The 24,175-nt window shown below is 42.9% G+C and overlaps 2 protein-coding genes across 7 annotated transcripts in view; one reads left to right on the forward strand and one right to left on the reverse strand.

Annotated features, from left to right (window-relative positions):
* The window catches only part of LYSMD2 (LysM domain containing 2), a 28,628-nt gene extending 8,691 nt beyond the window's left edge, over window positions 1-19,937 (reverse strand). Inside the window, exon 1 of one of the 4 annotated variants that reach the window (XM_003314672.5) lies at window positions 19,676-19,937. Coding sequence is in view for 1 of the 4 variants with exons in the window: in XM_523075.9 (XP_523075.2) it covers window positions 5,578-5,850 (273 nt within the window). In the remaining 3 variants the exon portion in view is untranslated. Of the gene's footprint in view, window positions 1-4,980; window positions 5,385-5,577; window positions 6,396-19,675 lie in introns of those variants that run through there. The other 3 variants (XM_523075.9, XM_016928245.4, XM_063794932.1) reach the window with 3 other exon arrangements.
* TMOD2 (tropomodulin 2) overlaps window positions 19,720-24,175 on the forward strand; it is a 67,774-nt gene continuing 63,318 nt past the window's right edge. Inside the window, exons 1-2 of one of the 3 annotated variants that reach the window (XM_009429131.5) lie at window positions 19,720-20,117; window positions 21,369-21,610. The gene's annotated coding sequence lies outside the window, so the exon portion shown is untranslated. The remainder of the gene's footprint in view (window positions 20,118-21,368; window positions 21,611-24,175) is intronic. The other 2 variants (XM_063794931.1, XM_016928244.4) reach the window with 2 other exon arrangements.

Genomic DNA, 24,175 nt, shown 5'->3' on the forward strand with positions numbered 1-24,175 from the left:
TCCTCCAGAGGCTTGACTCTAACTGAGAGGAGCCAGGATCACTGAAAAAGCAATAGCTAAATCTAGAATACAGGGTTGGGGAAGGAATCTTAATGTCTCAGTGGAGATAAACACACCCAGGGGAATGCCAGTCCAAGCAAGTTTACGTCTGAGGTTTGAACTATATTTAACAGTTACTCAACCCACCCCAAATAGTTTCAGTTTCCCAGACCCACTTCCTCAAATGCCTCTTCCTCTGGTAGAGCTGCTCAAGCCTAAACTGATATGTCATTCCATGTAAAGACCCACTGCTGGTGGAGGGGAGGAGATGAACACTGAGCACCAGCAAGGGCAGCAGTCTTTTACAGATTTGAGAATGAGCCTCAAACCAAATCTTGCAGTTCAAGTCTTCAGCAGGCCGCACCTCTTCACTCAGCCCCTGCCCTGGATCCTGACTTCCAGGGTCTGCTCAGCTCCATGGCTGGCTATTTCATACCAGTCAAGCTCTCTTGTGGCTGAAGTCCACATGTATGTGGAGAACTCACAACATGCCAGGCTCCAGGCTAGCCACAGAAGATACAAACATCAATGAAACAAATTCTCTGGCTTCTCAAGTAGCTAGAAACTACTAGAAAGCAGTAGCTGAAAAACTCACCATGAATAAAAAGAGAACAACATGTATTATCTTCTAGCCCCAGCATCTAGCCCAAGGCCTCAAACCAACCAGGCTCAATAGAAGTTGGTTAAGAAAATAATGAATGCCAGTTTTTAACGGCTATTAATGACTAAAAAGGTGATGGTAGGAAAGAGTCATAATGATCTTTCCTAAGTCACTAGCAGAAGAACTTGGGTCCATCAGGTGTCAGGCCTAGCCAGCTTCTTGAAACTCCAGATTCTTCTTTCCCATCCCCAGGATGCCCAGGCCCATCTCTAGGGGAGAGATATTCAAACTAAACAGTAAACAAACAAGCAGAACATTTACAGCATATCAGCAAATCATCCAGACCCCAGCCACATCTCACCACCTCCTTCCTTCTCTACTGCTTTGGTCCCAGCTGCTATCCTCTCCCACCTGCATTATTGCAAAAGCCACCATCTTATCTGGTTTCCTTGCTTGGTACTAGCTTCCCTACAAACTATTTTTAAAGCAGCAGCCAGAGTGATCCTTTTAATACACAAGTCAGATTATGTCACTCTTCGGCTCAAACCCCTTAAATGCATCCCAACTCAGAGAAAAAGACAAAGCCCTTACAATGGTCTTCAAGGTCCAAAGTGATCTAGTCAAACTATACCCCCCTGCATTCTAAGCACCAGCCACGGTACTCCTGGACGGTGCCAATTATGTTCTCACCTCAAGGCCTTTGCACCACTGGTTATTCCTTCTGCCTGGAATGTTCTTCACCAGATATCTGCACAGCTCCCTCCCTTACCTCCTTCTCAGCAAGGCCTTCCCTGGCCACACCATTTTAAATTCCAGCCATCTCCACGAGCCCTCCCCAACTCCCTCTCCTGCTTGGTTTTTTTTTTTTTTCATTATGCTTATCAATATCTGACATAAGATACATTTTATTTTTCTACTTACTGTCTCCACTAACTAAAATATAAGCTCTATGAGGACATGGATTTTTATTTACTCACTATTGTATCACCAGAAAGGTAGCTCTGAGGGAAAGAAAAAAAATTGGATGAATGATAAATACTGTTAGGAAAACATGGCAGGGAAGTTGGGGAGGAGCGCTGGGGGACTGGGGAGAAAGGCTACAATTTGACATAGAGTGTGCAGAAAAGGCCTTAAGAATGAGATATTTAAGCAAAGACTTGAAGGCAATGAGGGAACAAATCACTCAGCCAGAATCAGCTCCATCATTCGCCCAGGGCCAGTAAAAAAATATGAAAATGTGAGGCCCTTGTTCACAAACTATTAAAAATTTCAAGAGATGACAGTAGAGCATTAAACCAAGTGTGAGGCCCTTCTAAGCATGGGGTCTTGTGTGACTGCGCAGGTCACATGCCCATGAAGCTAGCCCTGTATTCAGCTATTAGAGAAAGACAGATGGAACAGCAAGTGCAAGAACCCCAAGGAAGAACAGTGCTTTGGGAACAAGCAAAGCAGCCAAGCTTGTTAAAAATGGAGACTCTGGCCAGATGCGGTGGCTCACGCTTGTAATCCCAACACTTTGGGAGGCCAAGGTGGGCAGATCATGAGGTCAGGAGTTGAACACCAGCCCGGCCAACATAGTGAAACCCTATCTCTACTAAAAATACAAAAACTAGCCGGGCATGGTGGTGTGTGCTTAAAGTCCCAGCTACTCGAGAGGCTGAGGCAGGAGAATAGCTTGAACCCGGGAGGCGGAGGTTGCAGTGAGCCAAGATCACGCCACTGCACTCCAGCCAGGGTGACAAAGTGAGCCTCTGTCTCAAAAACAAAAACAAACAAACAAACAAAACAGAGACTCCTAGACTCCTTTTCTGGGTATTCCAATCCCATAGATCCAATGTCAGCTAGGATCCTTTATTTTTAGTTTGCCCCAGAGTATTCCTGTCCTGCCCAGGCCAATTTGAGGAACATGGATCTATTCTCACATCCTGAGATATGCCCTGCTGCCAGCCCTTCAGCACCACTTCAGAAAATGGCTCCCAGCTTGTTACCCTTGTAATCCAGGGCTGGCAACCAGGTCTCCATCTTCACCCCCTTGTTGGAGTCTCTGTTCTGGGAACTTCCTTGTACCTAGACTATGACTGGCTCTTAATCAGTCTTCCACCAAAGGACTGAAGTCCTGCCTGACACCCAGCTAGGTGGCTGAGGAGCTGCCATGGAGAGACAGGCTTTCCTGAGAGTTTCTGCTCATCTGTGCAAGATTGACAGACATGGTATGTTAAGGTCAACTGTTTGCTGAACTGACTTAATTTCTAGGTGCACTGCCTTGAGTCTCTAAGCCCCCAATATCTCATTTTCGACCTTTTAAAACAATCATTTAAATATGTTGTAGATGGTCTTGCCAGTCAACAACAGAAACCTAATTTGCTCAACTTCTTTCTGTTCAGTCAGAAGAAAAATATTTTTCTGCCTTTTTAGCTTCCACCTTAAAATCTGACAATGAGTAAACCTAATAAATATCTGCGGATATTAGACCAGTGCAGTGGCAAACACCTGTAGGCCCAGCACTTTGGGAGGCTGAGGTGGGTGGATTGCTTGAGCCCAGGAGTTTGAGACCAGCCTGGGCAACATAATGAGACCCCATTTCTACAAAAAATACAAAAATTAGCTGGGCATGTGGCTTGAGCCTGTAGTCCCAACTCCTCAGGAGACCGAGGTGGGAAGATCACTTGAGCGGCGGCAGCTGAGGCTGCAGTGAGCCATGTTAGTGCCACTGCACTCCAGCCTGGGTAACAGAGTGAGACCCTGTCTCAAAAAAAAAAAAAAAAAAAATCTGAAGATATTAAAACAAGAATATCACTTCACTGTTATGGTAAGTATTATCACTTTCACTGATTCTATATTACCAGTGGAGGAGTCTCTAAAAATTTTATCAACTATAAGCCAGGGCCCAAAGTAATGAGAAATACATGTAATAAACCAGTGGTCCTCAACCAGGGGTAAATTTGCCTTCTAGAGAACATCTGGCAATGCCTGAATAGGGGTGGGAGAGTGCTACTGGCATCTAGTGGGTAGAGGCCAGAGATGCTGCTAAATATTCTACACTGCACAGGACAACCCCGTACAACAAAGAGTTATCTGGTCTATAACATCAACAGTGCTGAGGTTGGGAAACCCTGTAATGAACTATGTGTCACTATCAGTTATAGTTCCTGATTCATTATACTTGTGTTTAATATCTTAAAATCAAAAGTCTTTATAAAAGCAACGAAAAATCTGATCTACACTTTAATTTTAAAAAGGGGTAATGAGGTTATGAGTAATAGGATCTATATTAGACATAACAGCGATTAGAAAGCATTTGATCAAAGGTGGAAAACTGCAGTAAACAGATGTATAAGAGTTATCTATAATCAACTCAAGTGAAACCACAGACGGCTGTGGGTCACAGAGAGATTGCACGGGAAGACAGCATGGGAAATAACACTCTTCTGCATGTCATAGATTTTTAGGTGCTGTCACTAGCCTAGTAAGGCAAGATGCCTGAAAACCAGATAGAAAAGACTGTCCTCCTTCAGTAGCCAGAATGCTGAGAGAGCTCCTGATAAGACTAAGATAAAAATAAGGATGGATATCAAAAGTAATATCTAGAGGAAAGCAAATGCTTTATCACTGTTAATTCAAGCTGGTCTCAATGAATGATCATACTTGGAAAATATCCTTACCTCTCATCCATCTTCTCATCTGTAAAAAGATTAATTACACCTACCTCCTAGGCTTATTGTGAAAGTTAAATAAGATGAAGATGAAACAAGACAAATGCAATGCCTGCCACACAGGAGGCATTCAGCAGAGGGTAGCTACTGGTATTTCCCAACTTCGCTTTCCTCTGCCTCTGACTCAAACCAGGCCCCATTAAGGCACATAGAGAATTGTAGCTCTATGTTCACATGTATAGAACTCCCAAGAGGGCAGAATGGGGCTCTCCATGGCATGATAAAGTCAATACATGACTGCACAGCAAGGTCCCTTTCAAAATATTTCAAAGATGGAAGGACCTGATAGGTAAACATATACCGGCTTAAATATGCAAAATACATTCTCCTTCATACTGATTCTCCTTCATTCGGTAAAGGGCCAGAAAGAGTTTCACTTTAAGAGAAAGATATAGATAAGATCCTCTTTCTTCCCATTGCTGTCTAAGGTGCTTCAGGAAAGAACACTGAAAACTGATACAGAGCCCAAATGTAAAAAGGCCATCACATAGCTCACAGTTAATTATAAGTAATTTTAATAAAACAATTTGTTCCCTCAGGTTTCCATGTTCTTCCCAGAGGTGTAATGCTATACACCCAAGACACGCACACTTATAAATCTGTAATAAACGCAGCCCTCCAGCTCACCTACACCACAGTTCTTGGCTGCTGCTTAGCGACAGGTGTCACATTCGCGGTTGCCAGTGAGCCCAGAGGGTGTAATTTCACTTCTACATAAAGAAGCATAATCGATAGAACCAGAACCACCCAGTAGGAACAACTGCACCATTCCTGACTCATCACGGAGCTTGTTTTCACAGACAACAAAATTCACCTCAGTTGGGCTTTGCGTAAATATAGAGTAGTGTGATGGGGCCTGCAAATTGGGTGAAGGTGGTTCACGGGGATGCCAAAGCCCTAGTCCTCTTCGGCCTCCCTCACGCGACAGATCTAGTCTGAGCCTGGGCGGGGCACCGGGAACTCGATGCAGCTACCTAGGGAGGGAGCCCTGGCGGTCCGCCCCTCCCGCTGCAGGACCAGCTTTGGCGACCACTGCGGTGGCCAGCAGCGCGCGCTGAGCGAGCCCTGGGAGCCGAGCCGCCCAGGGACGCACGGCCGTCCCTGCGACTCCCCATCCCCCAAACCCCCACCCGCAGTCCCACCCCCACCCCCACCGCACCCCGAGCCGCACCGCCTCCTGCGCGGGAGCTGCCAGCCCGGGCCGCGGCGGCGCGCCCTGCTCACCGTGACACCGTACTTGAGCGCGATGCCCTGCAGCGTGTCGCCCGCGCGGACCCGGTGCTCCACATGGCGCTCGATGACGCCGGCGCCCAGCGGCGCCCGCACGCTGGCGGTGCTGCCGTACGAGCGGGTCTTGGTGCGGGCCAGGCTCAGCGACAGCTCGGCCTCCTCGGACTCGGAGCCGGAGCGCGAGCGCGGCGGTGGCGAGGGGGCCGAGGGCCGCGGCGCGCGGGGGCCGCCTTCCCGCAGGGACAGTGCGGGCGAGGAATCCGCCATGGGTCCTGCCGAGGCCGCCGGGTCGGGGAGCTTGCCAAGGGGGCGGCGCCTCCTCCTCCTCCGCCGCCGCCGCCGCCGCCGCCGCCTCTTCCTCCTCACAGGGGCTGCAGCAGGCCGTTCCGCGGGGGCGGCGGACGGGAAGCCGAGGTGGGGAGCCGCAGGCCGGGCATGGCGGGCGCCTCCTCGTCTGCGTCCTGCCTGCCCCGGGCGCCCGCGGCACACGCACCTGCAAGGTTAAGAGCGAAAGCAGCTCCCGCCGCGGCCTGCCGGTACCGGGAAGACCCTGCAGAGCGAGGGAGCCGGGGAGCGTTGAAGCTCGCGGCCGTTGGGGCTAAGAGAGGGCTATCTGCAGGCGTCCTAGGCCCCAGGTGGACCCCTGCTCCATTGGCGATAGAGCCCCGACAGAACCCTGCCCTGGCCACGGCGAAAAAAATAAAAGCGTTGCTCTGCCTCCTTTATTGATTCCCCAGCAGGAGCCAGCTTGCACAGACCTTCCAGCTCTGCCAATGCCAAGGGTACTTCCCTCCCCCCACCCCAGTGACCTCAAAGTCCACGTCACAGTAAAACTTAAGATCATCAAACACACACAGACAGCTTCTCCAGGTCCATCTCAACAGCCTCAGAGTCCAGTCCTTTCAACATTGCACTAGGAGGGATAGTGCTTCTAAGGCCTAATGGGTGGCCTCAAAATAACCCCCCTAGTTGTTCGGGTTTCACACTTTGTACACTAGTGCCAATTTAAGTCCTGTCTGCCTCGAAAGGCTGGCCACATACAATTCATTATCCAGGCTCAGTAGTTGGAATTTACTGTCTGCATTCATCTTCTCTTCATCAGTTTATTCTTTGACACCCTGAAATCGCATCTCCCTGCTCCGTATTGCTATTAATATTATAACCACCAAAGACCTCCTATCTGTACTCTTCATTTGAACACCGTCTACTCTTGAACACCCTTTCAACACACTGTATTATACACAGAGTGGGTACACATTTACTAGCATCTAGTGCCTGGTTTCTGTTTTATTTTGGACAGCTTTCCAAGAAGAGGTACCTTGTAGGAAGGTCCGGAGCCTGGGGGTTTGATTCGTTGGCTGAAGTTTTGGTATGTTGCTGTGCTGGACAGAGGCAAAGCTAATATTGCTCAGGAGAGAAAGGATGGGAGAGGAGCAAGCTTCCACAACACCATCCCACTCAAAACTCCTACAATGGCTCTCTGGGGACAACAGCATTACTAAAAACCTACACTGGCATTCAAGCTATTACTTCTATTTTTATTATTGATGGTCTGACCATACCCCATCTATAACTCATTCTGTATACTCTACATATTCCTGCCAAACAGAGCCTCTGAAACTGGCCTCCTTGTTCCTACTTTCATACCTTGCATGTTATTCCCTCCAATGGTAACACTCTTCCAGTACCCTCTATTACATTGTTTAAATCTTTAAGGTCTGTCTCAAATGATACATCCTCCATGAGATTTTTCCTAATTCTTCCCAATGGTCCCTTTTTCCCACCTGCCCAACTGTTACTGTTTCTTCTTTGAACTCCAAGAGGTTTGTATTAATACCTCTGGTTTAGTATTTAACTCTCTGTGTTTTGTGTTTGTACTTGCATGTACATGCATGAGCTTGTCTTATCTCCTCCAACAAATACATGCTCCTGGGAGGCATAACTGGGTCTTACTCATCTTTTTAGCTCCAGCAGTGCCTAGCTCAGTGGAATTAAAAAAAAAAAAAATACATAATTACAAGTGGTTGAATTGAGGTGTAGTAAAAAGATCCTGAATGCTAATTTAGATTGTTCAGCATAAGTCTGCCATGCATAAACTTTTGGGTGGTATCCAGTGTGTCCACTTCAGGACCCAAGAGAGAGGCAGAATCTGAGTCTCAGTATACAGACAAGATCTAGTAATGTTTCAAGAAAGAAGTATCTTCCTTCAAAGAGTTTACAATCTAGGAATGAGACAGCATATAATGTTTTCCACTAAGAAAAAGTTTACTGCATGACTGGAAGTTTTAATCTGAAGATTAAAGAACTGAGCCAGGCACAGTGGCCCATTCCAGCACTTTGGGAGTCTAAGGAAGGAGGATAGCTTGAGCCCAGGAGTTCAAGACCAGCCTGGGCAACATAGTGAGACCCATCTCTACAAAAAATACAAAACTTAATCGAGCATGTGGCATACTCCTGTAGTCCCAGCTACTTGGGAAACTGAGGTGGGAGGATTGCTTAAGCCCAGTAGGTGATCTCTGCAGTAAGCAGAGATCATGCCACTGCACTCCAGCCTCAGCAACACAGTGAGACCCTGGGGATTTTTGTTTTGGTTTGGCTTTGGGGTTTTCTTTGTTTGTTTGTTTGTTTGTTTTGAGATAGAGTCTTGCTCTGTTGCCTAGGTTGGAGTGCAGTGGTGTGATCTCAGTTCACTGCAAGCTCCGCCTCCCAGGTTCAAGCAGTTCTCCTGCCTCAGCCTCCTGAGTAGCTGGGACTACACGCATGTGCCACTATGCCCGCCTAATTTTTTGTATTTTTAGTAGAGGTGGGGTTTCATCATGTTGGCCAGGCTTCTCTCAAACTTCTGACCTCAAGTGATCCATCAGCCTCAGCCTTCCAAAGTGCTGGGATTACAGGCCTGAGCCACCACACCTGGCCAGGCCTGTTTTTTTTGTTTTTTTGTTTTAAAAAAAAGAACTGAGTTACATGAGGTGTTATTAGATGTTCATTGTTTTCCTTCTTAAACCAGAACTTCAAAATTGTTTTAATATGTATCTACCTACAACATAGAAGTTCATCACAATTAAAGATGAAACATTAAAAGCATTTCCTTTGAAGGGAATGGTAAGAAAAGGAAGCCTATTACTGCCTCTATTTAACATTGTTTTGAAGATCTTTGCCAAGGCAATTTTAAAAAGAAGAAAAGGAAATGAAGATTGAAAAGAAATCAACTGTTATTTGCAGATAGTAGGCAATACTAAAATGTTTATAGGCAACACAGATAATGAATACGTTGGAACTGTTCAAACAATTGAGAGTTCACCAAAGTTAAAAGATACAAGATCAGTATACAAACATCAATTGCATCACTCAATCATATAAGTGTGAAAAAGATGACATTCCAGATACCACCAAAAATACCTAGGAATAAATTTAACAAGAGAAAATTGTTCCTGGTGGAGTAGGAGCAGAAAAAAAATTTATGGTAATAAATAAAAAGATAAAAAATAAAAGAAAGAAAGAAAAGTGTGTCTTGTATGGAAAATATAAAACTTTTTTGAAGTACATAAAAGAAATATAAATAAAAGCAGAGATATACCATGTTTGTGAATGGGAAATCCAAAATAATGGAAATATTTTCTTTACAAACTAATGTTAAATTCATTAAAATTCCAAACAAAATCTCTATAGCATTCTTCAAAGGATAGGACAGAGTTATGCTGACATTCATATGAAAGATAAAGCACTAACAAGGGCCAAGGCATTCCTGAAGAAGAATTAGGAAGGAGGCTTACCCTTATAGCCATGAAGACTTAAAACTATGAGAACTAAAGCAATGTGGGACTGGTACTGAGGCAGGAAAACATAACAAAGGGACAACGAAGTAAGCCAGCAAACAGATTCACATATATTGGAGAACTTAATCTATAGCAGACATAAAGTTACATATTCAATAAATGTTGCTGGAACAATTCGTTTTCTGTGTGAGAAAAGATGAAATTAGATCCCTGTCTTATACTACACATCAAAATCAATTATAGATTGATTAAAGACATAATTGGGAAAAGCAAACTTTAATGCTTTTGCAACAATATTTTTATAACCTTGGGATAGCAAAGGGTTTTTTAAACAAGATACCAAAATCATATAATTCACACCTCACATAATTCATCCATTTAAAGTGTATAATTCAATGCTTTTCTGCATATTTTATTACATTACTAATTTCTTGAATTGTGACAAATGTACATAACATAAAATTCACCATTTTAACTATTTTTAAGCTTACAATTCAGTAACATTAAATATATTCACAGCCCGGGTGGTGGTTCTCTCCTGTTATTCCAGCACTTTGGAAGGCCAAGGCAAGTGAATCGCTTAAGGCCAGGAGTTTAAGACCAGCCTGGCCAACATGGCGAAACCCCATTTCTACTAAAACTACAAAAATTAGCCTGGTGTGGCTAATTTCTACTAAAACTACAAGAATCGCTTGAACCTGGGAGGCAGAGGTTACAGTGACCCGAGATCGCAACACTGCACTCCAGCCTGGGCAACAGAAAGAGATTCTATCTCATAAAAATAATAATTAAATATATATATAATATATATATAAATAATATATATATATTCACAATGTTATGCAACTATCACCACTATCTATTTCCGAAAGTTTGTCATCACTCCAAAAAGAAATTTTTTTCTTTTTGAGACGGAGTCTCACTCTGTCGCCCTGGCTGGAGTGCAATGGCACAATCTCCACTCACTGCAACTTCCACTTCCTGGGTTCAATCGATTTTCATACCTCAGCCTCCCTAGTAGCTGCACCAAGATTACAGGCCTGCACCGCCATGCCCAGCTAATTTTTGTATTTTTAGTAGAGATGGGGTTTTGCCATGTTGGCCAGGCTGGTCTTGAACTCCTGATGTCAGGTGATCTACCCACCTCGGCCTCCCAAAGTGCTGGGATTCAAAAATAAATTTTTAACCATTGAGCAATAACCACATTCCAGCCTTCCTCAGTCCCTGATCACTTCTAATCTACTTTCGGTCATATTAATTTGACTCTTCTAGATAGTTCATAAGTGGAAGCATACAATATTTTTCCTTTTGTGTCTGGCTTATTTTACTTAACATAATGTTTTCAAGGTTCATCCATGTTGTAACATGTATCATGTTGAGTTTGGGGGAGCTCTTTGTATATTTTGAATGTAAGTCCTTTAGCAGATACATAGTTTTTAAATAATTGTTTCCCAGTCTGTGGCTTGCCTTTTAAATTTTTTAACAGGGTCTTTCTCAGAGCAGGAGTTTTTAACTTCAATAAAGGCCAACTTGCTGGGTGCAGTGGCTCATGCATGTAATACCAGCACTTTAAGAGGTTGAGGCAGGAGAATCCCTTGAGGTCAGGAGTTTGAGACCAGCCTGGCCAAAATAGTCATATTTTTTGGTCTCTACAAAAAAATAGAAAGACTTAGCCAGTTGTGGTGGCACATGCCTGTAGTCTCAACTACTCACAAGGCAGAGATGGGAAGATTACTTGAGACCAGGAGTTCGAGGCTGCAGTGAGCCATGATCGCCCCACTGCACTCCAGCCGGGGGGACACAGTGAGACTCTGACTCAAAAATACATACATACATACATACATACATACATACATACATACATACGTATGTCTAACTTGAGGACTTCTATTTTGTCTTTCATGGATCATACTTTGGTGTTGTGTATAAAAGTACAACCTAGATATTCTATGTTATTTTCTGGAAGTTTTATGGTTTTGTGTTTTTGTGTTTTACATTTACTTCTGTGATCAATGGATTTCCCCCTCCTTTTTTTGAGATGGAGGTCTCACTATATTGCCCAGTCTGGTCTCAAATTCCTGGGGTCAAACCATCTTCCCACCTCAGTCTTTTGAGTAGCTGGGAGTACAAGCAAGCACCACTGCACCCAGCGGGCTGATTCATCTTGAGTTAATTTTTGTGAACAGTATAAGGTCTGTGTTTAGATTCATTGTTTTACATGTGGATGTCTAGTTATTTCAGCAACATTTGCTGAAAAGACTATTTTTTCTCTATTAAGTTGTCTCTGCTCCTTTGTCAAGAATCAGCTAACTATATTTGTGTGGGTCTATTTCTGGACATTCTATACTGTTCCATTGATCTATTTGTCTATTGTTTCACGAATACTACAGTGTCTTTATTACTGTAGCTTTATAGTAAGTCTTAAAGTTGGGTAAGTCCTCTGACTTTGTTCTTCTTCAGTATTGCATTGGCATTTCTAAGCCATTTACCTTTCCATACAAACTTTGGAATCAATTTGTCAATATCCACAAAGTAACTTGTGATTTTGACTGGGATTGCATTGAATCAATAGATCAAATTGTGAAGAAGTGACATCCTAGCAATATTGAGCCTTCCTATCCGTGAACATGGAATACCTCTCCATTTATTCATATCTTCTTTTATTTCTCTCATCAGTTTTGTTGTTTTCCTCACATAGATATTGTATGTATACCTAAGTATTTATTTGTTTCTGTCTGTCTCCTTTTTTCTTTTTTTGGTGCTAATGTAAGTGACATTGTGCTTTTAATTTCAAATTCCAATTACAGGAAAGCAGTTGTTTTTTCTGTAATAATCTTGTATCCTACAATCTTGTTATAATCAGTTATTTGTTCCAGAGTTTGGATTTTTTTGTTTTAGGAGGGTTTTGAAGTTTTTTGGACAATTCTTTGGGATTTTCTACATAGATAATCATGTTATCTGTGAATAAAGACAGTTTTATTTCTTCCTTCTCAATCCGTATATCCCTTTTCCCCCTTATTGTCTTATTGCATCTGCTAGGACTTCCAATACAATGTTGAATAGAGGGTGGCAGGGGATACCCTTACCTTGTTTCCAATCTTGGGGGAAAAGCACCTAGCTTCTCACCATTAAATATAATGTTGACTGTAGAGTTTTTCATAGATGTTCTTTATCAAATTGAGGAAGTACCCCTCTGTTCTCAGTTTGCTGAGGACTTTTTAGCATGAATGGATGTTGAATTATGTCAAAAGTTTTTTCTGCATCTATTGATATAATCATATGACTTTTTTCCTCTTTAGCCTGTTGATGTGATAGATTATATTAATTAATTTTTTTGAATGTTGAACCAGCCTTGTTTACCTGGAATTAATCCTACTTGGTTGTGGTGTATAATTCTTTTTATAAAATGTTGGATTCAATTTTTTAATATTTTGTTGAGGACTTTTACATGTGTATTCATGAGAGATACTGGCCTGTAATTTTCTTTTCTTGTAATATTTTTGTCTGGTTTTGATATTGGAGCAAAACTGGCATTATAGAATTAGTTAAGAAGTGTTTCCTCTGCTTCTGTTTTCTGAAAGAGATTGTGGAGAATTAATATCATTCTTCCTTAAATGTTTGGTAGAATTCACCAGCTAAACCATCTGAGTTATGATAAATGAAATAGAGACTAGAAAAACAATCAAGAAAGTCAACAAATCCAAAAGTGTATTCTTTGAAAAGATCGACAAAATTGACAAACCTTTACCTAGACTGACCAAGAAAAAAAGGAGAAGATTCAAATTACTAAAATCAGAAATAAAAAAGGAGATATTACTATTGATCTTAGAGAAATAAAAAGAATAATAAAGAATGTTATGAACAACTGTGTGACAACAAATTAGATAACTTAAATAAAGTGAATGAATTCCTAGAAAGACATGAACTAACAAAACTGACTCAAGAAGAAATACACAATCTGAATAGACATAGGACAAGCAAACACTGAATTTGTCATTTTTAAACCTCCAACAAAGAAAAGCCAAGACCTAGATAGCTTCATTGGTGATTTATACCAAACATTTAAAGAAAAACTAATATTAATCTTTTGCAAACACTTCCAAAAAATAGAACACTTTCTAACTCATTTTATAGTGCCAGTATTACCTTAGTACCAAAACCAAAGACGTAACAAGAAAAAAAAACTACAGACTAATATTTCTTATGAATGTAGACACAAAAATTCTCAACAAAATACTAGCAAGCTAAACCTTGCAACATGTAGAAAGATTATATACCATGACCAACTGGGATTTATCCCAGGAATTAATGGTAAATTTAACACCTGAAAATCAATGTATTACAATATATTAACAGAATAAAGGGAAAAACAACCCACAGGACCCTCTCAACAGACACAGAAAAAGTCTTTGATGAAATCCAGCACCCTTTTGTTATAAGAACATTCAACAAAGTGGGAATAAACAGGAACTCCCTCAAACTAATAAGGGATGTTTACCAATGAACACCATCCAGAAAGTTAAAAACACACACCACACACACACACACACAATGGGAGAAAACATTTGCAAATCGCATACCTGATAAGGCACTTGTGTCTAGAACATATAAAGAACTTTTATAAATCAATAGCAATAAAACAAATAGTCCAACTGAAAAATAAAATAGGCAAAGGATTTGAATAGACATTTCTCCAAAGAAGATATAAAATGGCAAGTAAGCACATGAAAAAATGTTCAACATCATTAGTCACTAGGGAAATCATTAAAATCACAATAAGATACCACTGCATATTCACTAGGATGGCTATAATTTTAAAAAGACATTAACGAGGGGGGAGGGGGGAGGGATAGCATTGGGAGATATACCTAATGCTAGATGACGAGTTAGTGGGTGCAGCGCACCAGCATGGCACGTGTATACATATGTAACTAACCTGCACAATGTGCACATGTACCCTAAAACTTAAAGTATTAAAAAAAAAAAAAAGACATTAACGAGTGTTAGCAAGGATGTGGAGAAATTGGAATTTTCACCCATTGCTGGTTAGAATGTAAAATGGTGCAGCTACTTTGGAAAACAGTTTGGTGGTCCCTCAAAATGCTTCATATAAAGTTACCATATGACAAGTAATTGCACTCCTAGATATATACCCAAGAGAAATAAAAATATATCTGTACAAAAATTTGTATATGAGTGTGCATAGCAACATTATTCATAACAGCAAAAATGTGGAAGCAGTCTAAATGTCCATCCACTGATGAACAGATAAACAAAATGTGGTCTATCCATGCAATGAATTCTATTTGGCCATAAAAAAGAATAAAGTACTAATGTGTATTACAACATGGATGAACCCTAAAAATATTATAATTAGGGAAAGAAGCCAGTCATAAAAGACAACATGTTGTATGATTCCATTTACGTGAAATATCCAGAATACGCAAATCTAGAGAAGACAAAAAATAAATTTGTGATTGCCAGAGTCTGGGTGTGTAGGGGGAATGAGGAATGAGTGCTAACATGTATGTGGTTTCTTCTGAAGTTCTGAAAACGTTCTAAAGTTATAATAGATTGGGAGATAGTTACACAACTCTGTGAATATACTAAAAACCATTGAACTGTGCATTTTAAAAAGGTGAGTTTATGATATGTGAAATATGTCTTAACATAACTGTATTTAGAGAGAGAAAGAGAGAGAATGGTTTAATAAAGCTCCAACACTCAGCTTCAACCATTATCAACTCATGGCCAATCATTTCATCTATACCCCACCCCACCACTCTACCCCGTCTCCCACACTGGATAATTTTTAAAGTAAATTCCTGATATTATTTCTTCGGTAAATAATCAGTTTATCGCTCCAAAAAGTAAGGACTCTTCAAAAAAATAATCATGATACTGTTGTCACATCCAAAAATTTTTTTAAATAACACCTTAGTCCAGGCATGGTGGCTCATGCCCGTAATCCCAACCCTTCGAGAAGCCAAGGCAGGCAGATCACTTGAGGTCAGGTGTTCGTGACCAGCCTAGCCAACATGGTGAAACCCTGTCTCTACTAAAAAAAAAAAAAAAAAAAAAAACGAAAATTAGCTGGGCTTGGTGGCACACGCCTGTAGTCCCAGCTACTTGGGAGGCTTAGACATGAGAATTGCTTGAACCCGGGAGGCAGAGGTTGCAGTCAGCCGAGATCATGCCACTGCACTCCAGCCTGGGCAACAGAGTAAGACTCTGTCTCAAAACCAACAACAACAACAACAACAACAACAACAAAAACTGTAATGCCAGCACTTTGGGAGGCTGAGGCAGGCGGATCACCTGAGGTCAGGAGTTTGAGACTAGCCTGACCAACATGGAGAAACCCCATCTCTACTAAAAATACAAAATTAGCCAGGCGTGGTGGCGCATGCCTATAATCCCAGCTACTTGGGAGGCTAAGGCAGGAGAATCGCTTGAACCCAGGGGGTGGAGGCTGTGGTGAGCCGAGATCACGCCATTGCACTCCAGCCTGGGCAACAAGAGCAAATCTCTGTCTCAAAATAATAATAATAATAATAATTTTTAAAAAACAGACCTTAATATAATCAAATATTCTGTGTTCACATTTTCCCTAATTGTCTCATTAATGTGAATTTTTAACAGCTGCTTTCTCAAATTAAGATCACACATTACATTTTGTTATTTGTCTCTTGAATTTCTGTGTATCTATAAGCTTTCTCTCCTTTTATTTTTCTTGCAATTTATTTATTGAAGAATCAGTTGTTTGTCATGTAGAGCTTCCTATATTTTGGATTTTGCTGACTGCATCACTGTGGTATCATTTAACGTGATCATGATTACATAGTAATTAGCTTTTAGATGTTTGCTGTCAATTATACTACACATACGATTTAATTCATAATTCATCAACATAGTCACTGCTCCTTTAGTCTTTATCATCCACCATATCCTTTGAAGCATCTTTGACACAAATTATCTCAGTTAGTCTTTCTAATAACCCCATGTGGTAAGTATTATTATCCTCAGTTTAAGAGATGAAGAAGGCCGGGCACGAGGCTCATGCCTGTGATCCCAGCAGTTTGGGAGGCCGAGGCAGGTGGATCACAAGGTCAGGAGATCGACACCATCCTGGTCAACATGGTGAAACCCCATCTCTACTAAAATACAAAGAATTAGCCAGGTGTAGTGGCAGCACCTGTAGTCCCAGCTACTCAGGGGGCTGAGGCAGGGGAATCACTTGAACCCAGAGGTTGCAGTGAGCCAAGATCACACCACTGCACTCCAGCCTGGTGACAGAACAAGACTCCGTCTCAAAAAAAAAAAAAAAAAAAAAAGATGAAGAAAATGAGGCTTAAGGGAGGTTACAGAAACTTGGCCATAGTCATTGTGCCAGTAAATATCTGGGTTCAAACTCTCTGATGTTAAAACCCATGTTGTTATCTGTTATATGATAATATCCCATCACATTGCCTGTGGTTTGTGGTGGTTGTTTTTAATCAACTCTAGGAAGCAGTCTTTCAGTCCATCCAAAGAATGTACTTTCACATTTCATCTTTAACTCTTAGGATGCTTTCAGCTTCAAGTAACAGAAAACTCCATCTCAAATGGACTCAACAATAAGGTTATTTATTATCTCATATAACAAGAAATCTGGAAGAAGGGCAGCACTGGGGCTGGTTGATGACTGACTCAACAACAATATGGCCGACCCAGATTCATCGTATCTCTTTACAATGGCCAGAACTGGGTCACATGTCCACTCCTAAACTCTTACAGGCCAGTTAAGAGGATTCTATTCCTCTTGTCTATGATAGATTTGAGAGTGTACCTCTCAAAGGCTAATAGGGTCACCTTTCCTAATGTGTAAACACCCATATAGGCTTCTATAAAGAAGAAGAGGGTGGACTGAATGTTGAATAGACAACCAACAGTGTCTACTACCTGTTCCTAATGAGGTGTGCTACATATTCCACTGTGAATAATTAAAATACTTCATTATAACTGCCACGTTGAACTTTTTTCCTTTCTGCCATTTGACAATTACAGTCAATATATCAGCTTCCTCATTTACAGGAAGAAATGGCTACACAAGATGATATGTAAGGTCCCTTCCAGCTCCAGGAGTTCTGTTTCAATTTTACATTTTCATCTTCTAAAAAGCAAGTAGGAAAGTTAAACTTATAAGATATGGTCCAGAAATGATCATGGGTTTCAACTGATAAGTCATAGGCATATTGACATCCTTTCTTCCTTAAGATAAGACATAGGCATTAGATTTAAAGAGCTAAGCAGACTGGAACTGGTAATATCTTTCCATTAAGTTTTAACATTAGGTTAAATGTTCTACTTCCCTCACTCATCTATTAACACCTTCCAGCTTCCAACACTCATCATACAGACAGAGACTAATCAGAAGTTTCTTTTCACAACTCACTTTATTTTGGTGTCAGCATCCTCCTGGAGCATGGCTCTGGGGCTGTAGGATAGCTCTTGTATCTCTGCTTTGACTGCCGAACATGACTTTAACTTAAATCATTCCCCTGTCTGCTTCCTTTCATGGCTAGTTTCTGAAGGAATACTCTATTCGTTTCATCACATGCAGCCATTTTCCTCGTGCGGAACCATGGGAAACCAAAGAGAAATACTGTACACTACTGAGCACCTTTGCTACTCTTTCTTCCAATATGAATGAAATTGCTTTATTATTTTCAGCATATGCCTACTATCAGCTTTCTCTGGGAAAACTGCTGGCTCGATCCGTAAGCAGCCCTGTTCTTATTTAACAGAAGGCTATGACTGTAACAAATGTACAACATAAAAAAGTCAAAGGCATCCTGTCGGTTACACAGGACATTCGGAATAACAAATGTACAGGAAAACTTGGGAACATGACTTAAAGTAATTTGGTCACACCCCCATTTCATTTAACTCTTTCTGGCTCAGATTTGTCATTCTGACAGGAGGCCCAGGATATAGTCCATTACCACAATTGATCATAGAAACAACACTGGTCTCTCAGTCAGCAGCCACTGCGTGCCAGTGTTCATCATGCTAGTTCCCAGAGTTTTAGAGGATTAACTTTACTTTCTGGTTCAACCCATCTGCTGGGGAAGGTATGGCCCTATTTTGAAATGTGCAAAAGGGAGACAGTGCTGGGGGTGCCCACAGTGGAAGGAGAGAAGACAGGCTTACTGACCACCCCTATGACCTTGAATAAGTCACATCACCTCTCTGTGCCTCTTATTAACTATCACTGGGGAAAAATACCTTCACTCTGCCTGTCTCACAAGGGTTCTTGTAAAAATCAAATGAGAACACAAATAGGAAAGTATTTTCATAAATGCAAACCAGTGTTATCATTTTCAGATGTGGAATTTCCTCTGCAGCACTTTTTTTTGGCCACACGATTACTGCACACCTCGTGCCAGACAGACTATAAAGCTGTTTCACCTCTTTTCACATTTTGCCTAGAATTTCATATAGAGATTACACCAGCCATGCTGCATCCATCCCTTTGGTTCATTTTCCTCCACCACATCTCAGAATGCAAATCCCACCATCATGTGAAACACTGCATAGCAGCAACTTGCAAAACTCAATGAACCTTAGACTGCCAAGATAAGTCCCATAAGCAAAGGTTATGCTCAAAATATGCTGCAAAAGTTCAAGAAGGAGAGAGAGATCACATCTAATTAGAAAAGGCCTCTGGAAGGTAAATCTAGATGCCATGTATTTTCATAATGTTGGTCTTTGTCCTATGTCACCCCACTCTGCTGTCATGCTTCAGAAACTTGACTTTATTTTCTCTATCTTTGGAGCTCTCAAGAACCTGGCAGAGAGAACATCTCAGGGTATATTCAGGGATGAAGTGAACGGGCTCAACGACTAACAAACCCAGTGGATTTTAACATTTACCCAGCCCAACGAGGTCCAACTATCTTTAGGTTAGCACGACATATAGGACTTTCCCGGCCCAAGAACTCCCTCGGAACCCCCAAGGAAGGAACTTTCACTGAGTATGCACTAAGTGCCAGATCCTAAGTGCTATGGGTCGCTTAATCCTCACAACACTTTTTCAAGCTTGAAGCCTGTTTTACAGATGAGGACGCGAAGGCTCAGACAGGCTAAGTTGTCCGGTCTCACCTCAGTGAAGCCGCCACTGCGCTTGGGCTCTCCAGCCCCTCACGCCATCACCCTAGAGCCTTGCTAACCTCCACCTCGCTTACCTCCTTCCCTCCCTAGGCTGCCAACCCAACTACTCTCTCCTCCCACGCCCCCGCCCAGCCAGGAAAACCTGGGGCGGGCGGGGTCTGTACCTGAGACAGCTCTCAACGCGGCTTCCGTGTCAGGATGCTCGCTCACAGGAATGCTCATCACAGGCTTGAAAGCCTTTGCCATCCACGCTCTCCGGAGCCCCGAGCGTCTCCAAAGAGCCTGCCCAGGCTTCTCCCCGACCCAGGTGCTTCCTCCCATGCAGAGCTGTGGCGGGGTTCAGACCCCGATTCCGGGAGGGGACACCTGTCTGGGAAGGGCGGGGCTGGGGGACTGCGGGGCCGCGGCGAGGCTCAGCCGGGAACTACGCTTCCCAGCCTGCTCCGCTGCAGCCGCGCGCCCCGGCGCCGCGCCCGGCCGGGAGCTGCCTGTTGATCGCCGCGCTCGCCCCGGCCACGGCGCCGCCCCTGTTCTCCCGGCCCCGCTCCACCGGGGCTGACGGACTGACGGCCAGCACAGCCGGCTCCGGGATGAGCGCACGGACGGGTGAGCGCCCCGGGGGGGGGGTGGGGCCTGTTCTGGACAGCCGGTGTCTGCAGCCCCCGGGCCCGCAGCGCGGTGGCCGCCGTGCCCTCCCTGCCCGCGGGAGGATGCTCCGCGACATGGGCGCTCGGCCGGGCGGGCGTGCAGAGCCGGGCCGCCTCTCGCCTCTCGCCTCCCGGCCCGGTCGGCTGCGCGGGGAGACCAGGCGCTGCGCCCGGGCGGGAGGCGCCCGCCGGGGTGTGAGTCCCGCGCCCCGCACTGCGGTGCCGCAGCCTCTGCAGCCCGCTGGGCCGCAGCGGGGAGGGCGCGGTCTCCTGTCCTCCCGGGCTGCGGGGCTGTGTTCTTCCACTCCGGGCTTTGTTCCCCCACTTTTCCCCTTCCTGTGCATGTTTGATGAGCTCCTGGAGCGGTGTGCATCTCCCTGCCTCGTTCAGCAGGCGATGGGGAGGGGTGGACTGGCCGGCGTCTTTCCTGAGATCGCTGGAGCTGTCACTCGCAGGGCGTTTCAGCCTCACAGTGAGCGGCCTCGTGCGGATCCTCGAGAACCTTATTATTATTGTTATTACTTTTCTGGTTAAAGTAATGGTAGTATGTGCTCCCTTGAGGCTTCCTAAATGTTCCCTGTTGACTTGCGGAAATGAAGGTGGATTTTTAAAACAGTAATAAAAGGCTCCTAATGGGAATTTTTAGAGTATTCAGAGGTAGGAAGGTGATGCCGTCACAATGCAAATTAGCAGTGAAGGAGGCCGTGCTTGCTGCAGCTTCGTCTGTGTCCATTACATATCTGAATCACGAGGCATTTAGGACGGGAATGAAAAGAAGATCGGGGGAGGTGTTTTAAAAACCAGGTTCTCCTCTTAGCTTGACCATTCAGGAGCTGAGGGACCTGGGCAAGTCCCTCCACCTCTCTGGGCCTCTGCATATAAAGGGGCGTTTGGGCTAAATGATTTGTAAACCTCTGTTCTTCCAAGATTCTCCCCTCTCAGGGAACTGAAAAGATGAGAGTGTTTCTGTTTAACAGCACTACAAAAAGCCTAATTGTGACAACAAGCGCCTCTGCCCTAGTGAGGAGGAAAGATTTTTCAGAGCTTCAGCAATCTGATTTTTTTTAAAAGATAAAACTGATTTTCTCAATCGACTCTCTTCAGTCTAACCCAATAAATACGCATTGCAATCATTTTAATTTTTGTAAGGTACTGTACATTGGTGGGCAACAAAATGATGGGGTTTGTTTTTGTCTTTAATTTGCTGAAGGTGAAGTAATGGGATCAGCAGATAAAGGATTAGTGGCTCCCTAGGGCTGGGCACGAGTGGTCAAATGTGGTCAGCATGGAGGTCGGGGAGGAAGCCCCAGCAAGAAGTAACCAGAATGTATATACACAGAAAAGAGAAGATGCGTACTGATGGATCATTGTTTGAAAAAGAAATATGCAATAGAAGGAATGAGAGAATCAGGAACTCGGCGCTCTGCAAACCTGACATAACAGTTGAATAAGGCAAGGACTTACCAACTGGTCCAAAACCTTTGAGTGAAAGGTGGTTGGGGAATAGGATTTTCATATTATTTCAAAGTATCTCACCACAGGTTACTCTGGGAAAATTTGTCCTTACAATGGAGAAATTAGGAGGTCACCACTGGAACCAAATGACCAAGTTTAGCAGCATCTACTGTGAGTCTCCCGTTGTGAAGCAATAAGGAGGCATAATTTCACCTCTAGCGTTCCTGCAAAAAGACTTGGCGATGGGGCAGAGCAAATGGGAGCAACTATTGTAGGTTAAAATACTCAAGTGATACAATAGTGAATTGGGATGTGTGAACTTTGAATCCTAGACGAGAAAAAAAAAACTATAAAAGACAATTTGGAGATAGTTGGGGATGTTTGAATATGGATTGCATGTTAGATGATATTATGGAATTGGTGTTAATTTTCTTAGGTGCAGTAATAGTTCATTCTTGTGGTTACGTAGACCAGACAATCCTTATTCTTTGGAGATGTGGATATTGGAGGTGAAGTGTCATGACATCTGCAACTTTCAGCTGTGTCAGAAAAAAAAAGGATAGGGGTAGCAGAACAAGTTCAGGAACGTAGCAAATGTGGCAGAATGATGACGGTTGGTGAATCAAGAAGAAAACAAATGTTTATTGTACTATTCTTTTAACTTTTCTATAGATTTGAACTTTAAGAAATGGGGGAAGTCAATAAAATAAATAAGTAAATAAAGAGAAAGAGTTGTAGAAGACGGGGGTGGTTCGTGACAAACAGCTGCAGTGAATTTGTGGGGAATTTCTTGGCTTCACCTTCCCAAAATTGAAATCACCTGTTGGAGGTGTGAGTGGTTGGGGGGTGGGGGGTGTTGGTGTTCCCATTTTTGGTTTATCTTGGCTACTCTCAATCATTTATGCTTAAGATACACCATCCTCTAGCTTCAACTTCAAAGTATTAGTAATTCCCCATACCTAAGAAATTCTAGCCCTACCCAAGAACCATCCCGAAAGTGCTGTCCCTTTCCTCTCTGTGTCTGAGATCTGTGTCAGTGTGTAAGGAAGTTTGAGAACATAGGCAGTGGTTCATTTTATTTTGGGTTAGGGTAGTGTTGGGGGAAAAATGATTTAGCTTTGTGATAGGATAGAAGTTTTGGGGTTTCCTCTCATTCCCTTGTGTGTAAATCATATACAACCAAATGTTTTCCTTATAGACTTTAAGTGGTTCAGAGAGGTTCATAGAAGGCATGTGCAGAAGAGACTTCCTGTTACCAGACCATGAAAACAGAATCAACTCTTACAACACTTAATCTCTTACACGGAATCCCTTGCTGCAAAGATATTTTTGCTTTACCTGGATTATATGTGTTTATGTATACATGAAAATACTAATTTAAAGTATACATATTTACTTGCATGAATGTCTGTGTGTATTTGTGAATCTCTCAGTCAGCATTCCCCAAAATACATAGAATGTTAATGGGTTACAAGAAAAAGAAATTGCCTAGCCAGATGTGGAAAACACTAAACAAAGCTGGACAAGTTGGTTTATTCTTGACTTTTCAGAGCCTTTCATGGGTTAATGATCATTGTATATGGGGATGTAAATGGGGTGGGAATGTCCATAGGATGTGATATGTAATGTTTCCCAAACTGTGTGCAAAAATAAAAAATGAAAAATATCTTGAGGGGCTATCGTTACATGGAACCACCTTTGAGAAACTGCCTTTAATGCATTTTTGAGTGAAAGGTCAGGACATATGATTAAATGTGTAAGTTGTAAGTATTTATGCTTCACATTACCTACAGATTAGAATTCAAATTTCAGTTTCTGGTTTTAATGGATCATAACAGTTTGACCCCAGTCTACTTTTTCATCCTAAATTTCCCAACTTTCTTCCCATAAATTCTCCTGCTTAGTCCTTTGTTGTATACTATGAACCATTTTTATTTTCAGCGCACCAAAAAGTCAATTCTACGTAACTTTAAGGCTTTGTGGTTGTGTAAAATGAGATGCGCTCTTCTGCTATGTCTCTTCCATGGACTGAAATAGCCACCTTTCCTCCCAAAGCCATTTTGAGTTCCTTGGCCTTGGTCCCATGTTTCAGCACAACCTTCCTTAAAGCTGTGATTTCTTGCTATTTCTGCTTTTATGATTTGCCATCCTGTTTTGGCATCAAGGCTGCCCCACTAATTACCTCTTTCACATGTGTCATCACTATTCCTAGGTTCCCCTGGTGAGAGCTAGGTAGGGTGGGGATGAGAAAGTCAACTCCAGGACTGTGAGTAGCAGGAGCTCACGAAACAGGGCACAAGGCCAGCCATGCCAAGCCTGGACATGAGGAGAAAGGAGACAAGCTGGGGCACAAGCCCTAAGAAAGGACCAGGAGGTCCCTCATCAGAGTGGTTAGAGGAGTGTGGAGTCCAGTGAGCTGGGCTGCTATTCAAGTGGTGTGCATGGGGACAACTGTCCTCATTGTTGATAAACAACCATTCTGACTAGGCAGTGTCCCTTCTATACCAGTTGCTAAATGTTTTGCACATCATCTAGGTAAGCACTCACAAGTCAGGGTGCACA

Source organism: Pan troglodytes, chromosome 16 (assembly GCF_028858775.2).
Source record: "Pan troglodytes isolate AG18354 chromosome 16, NHGRI_mPanTro3-v2.0_pri, whole genome shotgun sequence".
NCBI classification, from domain to species: Eukaryota; Metazoa; Chordata; class Mammalia; order Primates; family Hominidae; genus Pan; species Pan troglodytes.